General features: G+C 40.7%; 1 protein-coding gene and 1 pseudogene across 1 annotated transcript; both read left to right on the top strand.

Annotated features, from left to right (window-relative positions):
* Positions 1–1122, top strand: LOC121521392 (C-C chemokine receptor type 6-like). Its single transcript, XM_041805343.1, has one exon. The coding sequence runs from the start codon at positions 1–3 to the stop codon at positions 1120–1122; it is 1122 nt and encodes a 373-aa protein (XP_041661277.1).
* Positions 1123–8596: 7474 nt separating this feature from the next.
* LOC121521391 lies at positions 8597–12553 on the top strand (annotated as a pseudogene).
* Positions 12554–13365: the final 812 nt, after the last annotated feature.

Below are 13365 nucleotides of genomic sequence, written 5' to 3'. Positions count from 1 at the left end.
ATGATGATTGAGGTCACCCACCGATCAGATCATGACTTCAATGAAACAGATTATTTATATGAAATAGAAACACCGTGTAATCACCAGAGGAACCACAATGTTGAGCTCGTGATCCACTCCATCATCTGCATCCTGGGCTTCATGGGGAACAGTCTGGTGATCGTCACCTACGCCTTCTACAAGAGGACAAAGTCCATGACTGACGTCTACCTGCTCAACATGGCCATTGCAGACCTGGTCTTTGTGGTATTACTGCCTCTTATCGTCTACAACGAGCTGACGGCGTGGTCTATGGGGCCGGTCGCCTGCAAGCTACTGCACGGCTCCTACAGCATTAATCTATACAGCGGCATGCTGCTGCTCGCCTGCATCAGCACTGACCATTACATTGCCATCGTCCAGGCTCGCCGCAGCTTCAGACTGCGCTCTCTTCAGTACAGTTGCCTCATCTGCACCATCGTCTGGGTCTTTGCCTTACTGCTGTCCGTCCCTTCCTTCTACTTTTACAACTGGTATGATGCGTCCCACACAGAGAGCATCCTTATCACTGAGGAGGGGACCCTTGACTTTGAGCCCTCTCATTATGTCTGCGAGTTCAAGTTCACGGACACCGCTATAGCCAAGATAGCAAGGCTGGCGATCCCCAGCACCCAGCTGGCTGTGGGCTTCTTCCTGCCACTGCTCATCATGGTCTTCTGCTACACCGCCATCATCATCACCCTGCTCAAAGCCAAGAACTTCCAGCGGCACAAGGCTGTGCGGGTGGTGCTGGTGGTGGTGGCGGTGTTCGTCATCTGCCATCTTCCCTACAACGTCACACTGCTCTATGACACCATCACCATGTTTGGAGAAATGACATGTGAAGACTCAGATGCCTTACTCACAGCCAAGACAGTGACGCAAACCATTGCCTACCTGCACTGCTGCCTGAACCCGGTCCTGTACGCCTTCATTGGGGCGGAATTCAGAAACCACTTCAGGAGGATCGTCCGGGGTGTGTGGTGTCTGGGGAAGAGGTACATCGCCTCTCAATGCTTCTCCAGGACCACCTCAGAGGTTTACTTGTCCACACGCTGCTCAGTGGATGGAACCAGTGAAAACGGCTCGTCTTTCACCATGTGAGGACGCCAGGCGGGTTCATGTTCAGGTGGCTGCGTCTGATGTGGAAGAGAAACTCACAGCATTAAAAAAGTGAGATATGTGGCCCATTGGAGTACAGGAAACTTCAGTGGGACTAAAGCCCCGTCCACATGAAGAGGAATTCAGGAGTATACGCAAAAGTATTTTGTCATATCAGCGTATCATCCACACGGAAACAACATTCTGGAATGCTACTTTTTGAAACTAGGTCCCAGAGTGAACAGATCTGTAAATGTCACGGATTTCAGGCAAAAAACTCAAAAGGGAGGACCCAAATGCAGATAACTGAAATGACTGATTTAATTAAACAAACAAACTTACTTGAAACTAAAACACTGGAATCAAAATCAACAAAACAAAATCCAAAAGAAGCACAAGGAAGCACGAGGAGTAACTGACACAAGGAAGACATTTGCAATAAACCAACACAGACACAGGGAGACACAGAGCTTATATACACAGGGAGTGATTAACAATGGCAGACAGGTGTGGACAATCAGACACAGGTGAAACTGGTGAAGGATAATCAAAGTGGAGGGAAACTCAGGCAGAAAGCAAAACTTGGAATCACACACAAGGGAAGGCAACTACAAGATAAAACAGGAAACATGGGGCCTAACACAAGAAGCACACAAGGACTGAAAACTGAACACAAGAAGCTAAACTACAGAAACACTGAAACCACAGGAGGATACAATGAACCAAGGAGTGAAACTCAAACACAGGGAGTAAAACTAAAACATGAGACACAGGAATTAACCAAACATGAAACACAGGGAATGTAAAACTAACATGAAGCAGGGAATTACTAAACATGAAACATGAGGAGTAAAACTAGACATGAAACAAGGAATAACTGGACATAAAATACAAGGAGTAACTAAACATAAAACACAGGGAATAACCTAAACATGAAGCACAGAGAATAACTAGACATGAAATACAAGGAGTGATAAAACATAAAACACAAGAAGTAACTAAATAATAGAAACAGGAAAATACTACACAAGAAACACGAGGGCTAAAGAAAACTCCTAATAAACTCAAAACCTAATACAAGATCAAACTAGAAATCACAGAATTCACAAAGGATAACCATAGGAAAAAAGAGAAAAACTTTTCGTTTTATATTTGTCGTCCTGATGATTTTGTTTATGAATCTGATGGATTTGGGGATGTTTATACTTGCACACAGCCTGGAACGGGCACATCCCGTCTCAGGGATGTGTTTAAACAAGACTAGTAAGTAAAGTAGACAGACGTGCTCACTGTGTTAACTTGTGACAGCCTTGTTAGCTCTTGATAGTCGTGCATTCTTGTATTTAATTACAAAAAACAATCTAAACATGTGTTCAGACTACATACTAGCACTTTGCGGGGGTTTATGAGTTTGAACGGTATTAGGCTACAGGGAAATTATTAATATAGGCTACGTAATCTGTTCAGATGATGGCATGTTAAATAGGCTATAGCTGATTACTCAATCAGAAAAAAACACCTGAAAACGTTGCTTGTCCATGCTATTAAGTGTTGTTTATTGTAGAAACGTTAAAAATATCGCAGCTTAAAAGAGCACCTTTCTCCTAGTCATCCTGAGTACTTCCCCTAATGTTATTACCTCCAAAAAATCAGTAGGCTATTAATCCCAGAGGGCCCCCTTCAGACCGCTGTCATCTGTGGTGGTCAGATTAACCTGTGACCCAATGTGTCACCCCTGCCGTGATTTTAAGTCCTGATACTGATGTCCAAAGCATTGGTGGAGTTAGGGGGTGGCTACATGGGCTTAAGCCCTGATCCTATTTCGTCTCAGAGCGACTCGCTCCTCCTTTAAGTTATTGATTGTACTTGAATTGGGGATGAAGTGGGTGCTCTTGTCTATGCAATCTTTGGTAGACGTCGAGGCCGTGGAGTTGAAGGAAAGAGAAAAGAGGAGAGTGGATATTCAGTTCAATACAGGTAAAGTTTTTAAAGTCAGATTTAGCAGACAGCCAACATACAGCACGTTCATTCAGCCTGAGCTCACTGCACGTTAGTGTCGTGTGTCTGCTTTTTACTGTGCCGTTTTAAGTCAGGGACTCTCTGCTCTGATTAAAGCTAAAAACACAGACCCCTCCCTCTGATCAATCAGTTGGATGACTGAGCTTTAGCTGAGAAAATAAATATGCATCCTCCACGTTACAGACAACACTCCTTTAAGTTTTAGATCAGATCCTGTGAGTCTGCTCAGTGATGCTGCTGACCCTGGATCAGTCTGTCACACCCGCACTGAGCACAGCAGAGATGTTAAATATAAACAGAGTCTCACTCGTTTTGGAAAAAGAGATACCTCTTTTGTCATTTTCAACAAACTCTTGTGCACACACTTTTACGTGATTCAGACACAAATCATGTTGAGTAAAAGATGATCTAAAAGAAACCCTGTTTTTGCTGAAGTATGGGCTGGAGTATTTTATGATCTCTTCAATTCTTTATAGATAGAAAACACTACCTTATCCACTCTTTAAAATACTGGCAGTTAGGAACCTCTCTCAGGATTTGGTTTCTACTTCATCTTGGATCTTATACATAGAAAATATTATGTGGATTTTAGACTTAGACTTTAGTCTGACCTTACTGACTCCAATAATGTGGAAACAGTTAACTTGAGAATGTTAATTTAGCAACTTCATTTTTAGTTCAAAAATAAACAAACAAAACAGTGCAAAACACACCACAATACAGGGGAGACTGGGGACAGTTGCAACATTTTTTACATTACTCTCAGTTACTCAGAGACTATTTGGACTAGGCACACCAAATCTTTACATATTAAACTTACATGTGTCTGCTATTACCCATACCATTTAACCCTTTACCTACTGAGTCTGAAAATGGCAATTTGGACATATTTTGTTATTATGGCTGTAAAATGGTCAGGAAATGCCCTAAGTCTGAGAGCTTTGGTCCCTTTTCCCAGGAGTATTTGAACTAGACTTTCCAACATCTGGTTAATGATTATTGCACATTATATGGAATTGTCAGCAGTTTAAAAGAAGAAAAACACAAAAACAGATTTGTTTTTCATGGCTTTTATGAGAAGAAATTTTATTATTGCTCATGAAGTTTTGATTTGACATTTGAAATGTGAACCTGTACATGTTTAGAACAATCACCAGTCATTTTTGAGTCTAGGACTCTGGGTGTGCAAAACAGTGCAAAGATAACTATATACATAGGTGACAATTAGTGCAAATAAAGGTGGAAAAATGCAATCTCAACATTCTCTAGTAACATATTGTTATTGCACATGACAGACACACACAAATGCCACTATCTAACGCTATTTTTTGAAAACAGAACACCACTCTCTCTCTCGCTCTCCGTTTACTCTCTTCCTTCACTCTCCTTTCTCACTCGTCTTCTGCCAAAGCTGCTGTTTTCCGTAATATACAGTGCTTAACAAATGTATTAGACCACCTGTCATATTTGTCTCAGAGACCATCCAGCATCATAAAGTGCTTTAATACAGACTCTTTCATTTTCAGTCAGCTCTCCATGTTTTACCAGTTTGAACAGGAATGAAGGATTTCGTATGAAATCGAAATCATACGGACACAGCTCTTCAACACTCTCAACTCTAAATGCCACAACATGTTGTTGTTAGTCTCCTCCCAGGTCTGTGTAGTGTTGTCTTAGCAGCTTCAAGTATCCGCAGTTCTTCTTTGTCTTTTGTCTTTTTTTTTTTTTTTTTTTAATGTTTGTATCTTGTTTCTCACTATTCTGTTCTGTTCTGGTTTGTATTGTCTTGCATCACTAAATAAAAAAAACAAAAAAACAAACAGAAAACAAACAAACAAACAAACAAACAAACAAAAAAACAAACAAAAACAAAAGGAATGAGGGATTTGAAACTGAATTCACCCAAATTTGAGCCGGCTCACTGGGCTTCTCTGAGAAGTCAGAAATTAATCAAGCATAACATTCAACCACTAAAACTCATTTTTCTGTTCAGGAATGGCAGTAAATAACTATAATTTGACATATTAACCAAGAAATAATAATGTGCTTTACTATTTATTCAGTTTTTTTGTAAATCAGTACATTTAAAAATTCATGGATAACAATAATAATTATATTTTAGCATTAAAAATATCATTTGGGTTAAAGAGCTTCTATATATTGGTGTATTAACCATTGCAGAAACATAAAAAATGATTTTGGTAATTACCAGTGCTGTTAATTTAGGGCAGCTGTGGCATAAACCTTACTTTGGTTAGGAATGGGGTGGTCTAATAAATTTGTTAAACACCGTATATACCACACATCATATATTGCCTGAAAGCACAGATTCTCAGCTCTCTGCCAGCATTGAAATTTTTCAGATTGAGCAAACTTTAGAGGAGTTACAGTGTTGAGAATCCATGTCGCGGTCTCGCAATACTTCTGGTGTTTTGCTATGAATGCCCACATCTTGTGGTTGCTAGTACCGTAATGAGCCATGTATGTGCGCATGCCCATAATTCTCAGCTTTCCAACACCATTGGAATTTTTTTGATCGGACAAACTTTGACAGAGTTACGGTAATAATACTCTGGACATATAAAACACAGTGCTGGCGCCGGCTCAGTAGGTAAAGGGTTAAAGATGAGTAATATCAGAAAAATTCTCTCTTATCCACCTCTGACTGGTGGTGCCAGCGTGGAAGGATGACAGAAGAGTAGAGTTATCTTTAAGCTTTTTTAATTGCAAGGAATGAGTAGTTTACAATCATAAGATGCAATTTCCTCTCATTAAAGAATGAGGTAGAAAACATCAGCTTATATACAGTTCTTTGATAGTGCACACCCAGTGAAAGTGGGTGTCTTCACATAGCAACAGGGTTCAGCAAAGGGGCTTTTGCACAACAACTTGTATAGCTTCATTACTAAGAAAAATCATATAATTGTCTTTAGAGTGTTCTCGGTACGAGCACCAGCTGTCCTCCTCCGCCCGTCTGGCTTCCAGGATGCTTCCCGTTTTATGACCTATTTACATTTAACTTCATTCATGAACTTTCCCATTCTAGTTTCACTTCCTGAGAACAATTTTCTATGTACAGAGGATTCTTATTATTTCATTAAAACAAGAAACATGATACATAATGATAACATAAGCTAAGCAGATTATATTTAAAGGGATGCTTCAACATTTTGGCAAATTCGTCCATTGCCATAATTCCTATAGTCTTAGTAACAGGTTCGTTACCTTCAGTTGTCGGTGCAAGCTGTTTTTAGATCGGTGCTGCCGAGTTCGGACCTGCTGTCCCAACTCAATGTAAGCAGACGGTATTCCGGCTTTCCCTCATCAAACTCATCAAATACACAATCCAACAACTCCAAAACGCTCTCGTGGACTAGTTGTGACCTGCACATTCATCACACTATGAAATAATCATGGAACGTTACGAGACGGAGATGTTTAAAAGTTAAATGCAAAGCCGGAACTACACTCCAGACATGGCTGCTGCACTGTTGTCACTCCGCCCAGTGGTTTACTCAAGAAATAGTTCCGAGTTTTTGCTTCATGTGTCGTAATGTTATACATAATTATACGTTATTATTTCATAGTGTGGTGTGCAGGTCACAAATTTAATACGTTTTATTTTGTGTAAAACAAAGGCCTACCTTGAGTCAATGTGCAGATGTTACTAAAGCTATAAAAACTCAATATTTCAGTGTGGGACAAAAAGAATACAAAAAACATTTATTAAACATGTTTTGAGTGAACAAAATTCAAATTGTTTTCAAACTCCAGTGAATATGAACTTTGATTTTAAGGCGCACAAATAATTACAAAATCAGAGATCACCACTCACCTCTTCCCAACAATTCTGCTGGCTAGTTTGTCCCACAGCACAACAGATACAAAAATAATTGCTCATTTTTGCTCAAAAAGTTATTTGGGGAATTATTTTGTTTATCATTAGCATTAGTTTCTCGTTGTCTTATAATACGATTGCCTGCTCTGTTCATTATGAGCAGTGAAATATATTAACAGTGCCTTTTTTGAACTAAAAATCTTCAAAAATACTGTTGTGTGGTCTGTTTTGATATGACTAGCCTAACTAACATGGGGACAGTTGCAGCAGTAGCAATGGTCCCCATGGTATCAATCATGACAAAACCATGTCACTGAATAGTCAACAAAACAATGACTCAAACTACTGTAGGTCAGTTTGGATTAATTCATACAAAAGATCAGGAAAGTATGACAAAAATACAGCTCATTAAAAAAGCTACTTTCATATCCACAAATAAACTTTGTCTTGAGCAGGACTAGATGCTCAATATGGCCTCTCTCTTCAGAGGGTCTAACTGAGCATGTGCAGTCTGAGTGTCATCACTCTAGCACGATTCTGATTGGAGAAATAAGGCTTGTTGCAACCGTCCCCAGTCTCCCCTAGGAAATAAATCTTTTAAAGCTCAAAGATTTCTGGGTAAGGACACCCCACACAAGTCTGAAGAAAACCCTACATGCCTGGCTGGTGTGGTTTGCTTTTTAGTGGTTTCTAGTTAACGGGAAGATAAAAATAAAAATAAAGGTGCTGAGTGAAGGACAGTTGTAAAGAAAAGATGAAGAAAGAACAGTAAAACCCCTCACAGCTGAAGTAGAAGACTACAGTAGAGGAGAGCTGATGAAGAGGAGGGAGAGAAACAACAGAAGTCAGGAAAAAGGGGAAGGAAATGTGTGGAGAGCCAAGAGAGGAGAATCATTACAGAAAATGCTGAGGCTGCATTCAGATTTAAGGAACCATAACACATGAATCGAAAGAAAATGTAAAAAAGAGGAAGTGAAGTCGCTACTCAAGTGAAGACAAGAGGCAGAACTGTTGATCAGATAACAGAGCTTTGTCACAGGAAAGACAGCAGAGGTGCCAAGAGCTGATGTGACTAAGATACATGTACAACTTACTCTTTTAATGGTAATATCATGGTCATAACTCCAAAAGCTCACTGTTTTTATATCGTCTTCTTTCAGTGGAGCAAACTTCCATCCATGAGTAAAAGAGTGGAGCAGAGAGAGAAAAGGAGAGAATGAAAAAAGATTAGAGAAGGAAGAGAGAGCAGAAAACTGAGTGAGTCTGAAAGGAATTGATCACATAGTACCTGTAGATGAGGCCAGGTTTTAAATTCTGTTATGCCATTTGCCTCCGGAAACCCCCCCAACCATGTAATTAGGTTACAGATACATACTTAACACGTTAACACCATAAACACTGTTTCTAATACGTAGATTAAGTTCTCCCAAATAAAACATGTCTATTCAATGAATACAAATGTCTTAAAATCAATTAAAATAGTGTCTGTAAAGCAGGAAAAATCTCTCGGGGAGAATGCCCCGGACCCTCTTGGGCTAGGCCCCTAATGTTGGCAAGCCCTAGCTCCGCCCCTGATCAGATTTCCTTCAGGATCGTTTCAGTTTATAGTCTAGTGTGAGTCAACACGCTGTGAGAACTATTCCTCTGGTTGGTTTCCAGCTTGAAGCTAAGGACTGATTTCACTTTTACTCATCGACTTCATGCAGATTGTTTTTCCCATCAGAAGGTATTGTAACGCTCTTTAGCATGTTTGTTTCAGTTAACCAAAATGACTTTTGAATTTTAGTTGTAGTTATTTAGTTAGTTTTCGTTAACTGTAACCACCTTGGTGGGAGACACACGAATGAGCTGAAGCCACGCCCGCCCAAAAAAATGCTACAATCTGAATGGAAGAAAGCTCTCATGCCATTATCCTGCCTCTTGACCTTTTTTTTAACCTTATAGAAGAAGAGACAAAATCAATTTTCTGTCTCAAATCTCTGTTATGGTACTCTAAATGATCCATAGACCACTGTGGCTGATTGATTTGGCAAATTTACCTCAGAACAATGTTAATTTTGTCGACTAAAACTAGGGTTGTTCCCATACCGATACCAATATTGGAAATACGTCCAATACTGCTTTAAATGCAGGTATTGGCATCAGAGAGTACACGAGTTTAGACTAAAATGTAATGTAGTTTTCGTCGGACATTCAAAATCTGTAATGTTTCTCCACTGTGGGTAAATCTGTCAAAAACAATTCATCTGTATCTATTCTGCCTGAAAGCAGGGACCCCAGGTTTAGCAGAATGCAGAGAACACACTAACAGATTTAGGCAAGAGAATAAATGTTTGGACCAAAAGTAAAGACTAAAATGTGAGGACTTTTTATGGACTGAAACTAGACTAAAACTAAAAAAGATAGAAATGACTAAAATGTGACTGAAACTAGAATGCATTTCATTTAAAGACTAAAACTAAGATTAAAATTAAAAATAGCTGCTAAAGTAACACTGCCTCACAATGAACAAAAAAACAGCATTTAACTGACTGTTAACGTTCAGTAAAGGCAGTGACATCAGCTAACAACAGACCGGACTGAGATGAACTGCTCTGTGATTTTAGATTGTAGTGTTAGAGGGGCGGGGCATATTGGCCCCGCCCACATGAAACCGAGCCAGGAAACAGGTGAAAAACTTTCTAACAGTCTAAACCAGAATTCAGTCTCATGTAGATCTCAGTGTTTTCACATTTGCAGCAACCAGATTCCAACATATGTAGAGTGTTAGGCCACAAACTATGGATTTCACTTTACAGGGTCTTTAAACAAACTGCAACATAAAATTATTGGCTGAAAAAATTGTACAGGAAAAAAAGCCAAGAAAAAAGTTAAATTGCTAATTAAAAAAGCTGAACAAAGTTTGTCAAGATCCAAGTTGAAATGAGGAGGAATAGTCAACTCTGAAAATGTTTTTCATCATTTTGTCTTGATCTTTAGACTTTTTTATTCTATTCAAATTTTTTACCGTACTCACATCTTTGCTACTTTGCCAAAGTGCCTCATAGCTATGATCGGTTGGCTGAGTAGCTCTGAGTAAAGTCTTTATGCATACTGTGTGTGCTCTGCTGTGAGATAAATGGCTGCAGATGACATGACAATACAAGTCAAATCTATTCACTGACATACAAAGGAATCACATGTGCATAATCCCATCCATTTCTCCCTCAGCAGTCGAACAAGTGCAAAATGTCCCCTGCATCATTCAGCAGCTGTACCCTCCCTCTCTTTTCGGCTTTGCAATGAAGTGGTGTAGTGAACTCCTGCAGTATTTATAAGCTCCAACGCCAGCAGAATACAGCCACTTTCAGTAATCATGGTTTCCTGTGCACTAATGAGCAGGAGTCATGGTGAAGGTACTGGCACTAAAACCACACTGCTGAGTTTTCAGAGTAAAACAAACACTCCTAATAAGTATGTATTGCTCATGTTGGCTAAGCTATAGCATAGACTTAATACAGTATAAACCAGGTCCAGGTGTCACAAGAAACTAATCAGCTGCCTGTATATAGATAGATAGAGATGCCTTTCTACCTTGATCTTTGTCTTGTTTTTTGACAAATACAATGATGTGCTGTGTCTTTATATTTTTAATATTTAACCTCTGACAAAATAAATAAGCTACAAAGAGCTGAATGACTGCCTCCTCACTGTTGATCCCAGTTAAATGCTTTTCCTCTGTTCTGTCTTTGTTTGCAGCTGCACATGATGATGGAGGTCACCGACTATGGAGATTATTCCAACCAATCATATTATGACTACAATTACACAGATTATCTGAGAGAAGAACCATGTAATCACCTGAAGAACCAAAGCGTTGAGCTTGTGATTCCTTATGTCCACTCCATCATCTGCATCCTGGGCTTCGTGGGGAACAGTCTGGTGATCGTCACCTACGCCTTCTACAAGAGGACAAAGTCCATGACTGACGTTTACCTGCTCAACGTGGCCATTGCAGACCTGGTGTTTGTGGTGTTACTGCCTCTCATCGTCTACAACGAGCTGACGGCGTGGTCCATGGGGCCGGTCGCCTGCAAGCTACTGCGCGGCTCCTACAGCGTCAACCTCTACAGCGGCATGCTGCTGCTCGCCTGCATCAGCACTGACCGCTACATCGCCATCGTCCAGGCCCGCCGCAGCTTCAGACTGCGCTCTCTGCAGTACAGTCGCCTCATCTGCACCATCGTCTGGGTCTTTGCTTTACTGTTGTCCGTCCCTTCCTTCTACTTTTACAACCGGTATGATGCATCTCCCAGCGAGAGCTTCTTTATCACTGAGGAGATGGACTGGGTTCCGGACTTTGAGCCCTCTCATTATGTCTGTGAGTTCAAGTTAACGGACGCCACTATAGCCAGGACAACAAGGGTGGCGATCCCCAGCACCCAGCTGGCTGTGGGCTTCTTCCTGCCACTGCTCATCATGGTCTTCTGCTACACCGCCGTCATCATCACCCTGCTCAAAGCCAAGAACTTCCAGCGGCACAAGGCGGTGCGGGTGGTGCTGGTGGTAGTGGCGGTGTTCGTCATCTGCCACCTTCCCTACAACGCCACACTGCTCTATGACACCATCACCATGTTTGGAGAAATGACATGTGAAGACTCAGATGCCTTACTCACAGCCAAGACAGTGACGCAAACTATTGCCTACCTGCACTGCTGCCTGAACCCGGTCCTGTACGCCTTCATTGGGGCGGAATTCAGAAACCACTTCAGGAGGATTGTCCGGGGGCGTGTGGTGTCTGGGGAAGAGGCACGTCGCACCACAACGCTTCTCCAGGACCACCTCAGAGGTTTACGTGTCCACACGCCACTCTGTGGATGGAACCAGTGAAAACGGCTCGTCTTTCACCATGTGAGGATGCCAGGCGGGCTCATCTGTGGCTCCGTCTGATGTGGAAGAGAAACTCACTGCATGAAAATTGAGAATTTTGGCTGAGTGTATCACGGGGGACTTCAGCGGGACCAAAACTTTCAGATTGTTTCTGGCATGCCACAGGCAGCATGGGATACTCCCAGAAAGCCCCAGAAACAGCTGAAGCTTGAGTGTCTTTATTTCATCAGTGTACCGTGTTATATTAGTCTGATTACACGTAAGTGTTCAACTATTAAACATAATTTTGAACAGTAATGTATTAAGAATGAGTTAAGAGCAGATGAGACAGTACATACTTTGATGCTTATTTGATGACTGTAGAGGAAAAACACATATTTTAAAGAAAAAAGGACACTGCCCCTTTAAATGTTCACAGAGGTCGAGCAAGGCAGCAGGAGAGAAAGAGTGATGGGAAGGAGAAACTTCACTTGATCTTTGGGATTTTCTTGTACTGAAGGTGAAAAAACATGATGGTTTGATGATTATAAACTAAGACAAAAAGACGGAGAGGATTTGAGAAAACTCATTAAAAGCTGAAACAGTAGAACGACTCAAAGTCACTGACCTAAGACCTTTGGGGGTGAATACTTTTTATAAGCACTGTATTATTGGATTTTAAAAAAGTGGGAAACCACAAACAAACATGACAAAAAAAGGCAAAAATGGTGCAAAAAAGTAATAAAAGGGGTTAAACAGTGGCAAAAATGGATAAAAGTGGCACAAAGGGGATCAAACATGCAGGAAAAGTGGTTAAAGAGGGGTTAAAGAATGGCAAAGTATCAAGAATGGTTTAAAAGTGGCAAAAATGTAGCAAACAATAGCCAGGCAGAGTAGTGAAAATGGGTTGGAAGGGGCAAGAAGTGGCAAAAGGGGCTAAAGAGTGGCAAAATGGGCAAGAAGTGGTGAAAAAAAAATTAAAGTAGCAAAAATGGGTTAAGAGTGGAAAAATGTTGCAGAAATGTCCACATGAACTAGTGCAAAGAGCGTACAATATTACCTAAAATTTTCTAAATTAAGCAGCACAGCCAGACCCTTCTGTGGCACTTAATAGCACCGCTTGTTTAACTTTATCCTGTTTGTATGGGCAGCACTCATTCAAATCTCTTGAGGTAATTTTACTGCCATCAAACCAACTTCAAAAATACTGAAATATCCCTTTAACTTTCCTACCACCTCACTTACTCCCTAAAAACAAATACTTTATAGACTTTTTGCCCATAAACTGTATATTAAAATAACAGCAGCACAGAGCTCTCCATTATGCTCTATACAGGCCGTCTCCATGCTTAAGGTGTGCAGTTTGACACAGCATGACATAATGATGGAACAGCCTGCCATTGGCTGACGGCCCCTCACAAAGCATTCTTGGAAAACAATATGGCGGTTAGCATTTCGAACTGGTGGCAATAAATGTTTGAGAAGTAGCTGAATTGGCGTGTTTCTGATAGTGGCAGCAGAATTAGAACTACTGTAGCAAA

Source organism: Cheilinus undulatus, linkage group 14 (genome assembly GCF_018320785.1).
Source record: "Cheilinus undulatus linkage group 14, ASM1832078v1, whole genome shotgun sequence".
Taxonomy (NCBI): Eukaryota; Metazoa; Chordata; class Actinopteri; order Labriformes; family Labridae; genus Cheilinus; species Cheilinus undulatus.
Note: the sequence above shows the minus strand (reverse complement) of the source record. Positions and strands in the feature narration are given on the sequence as shown.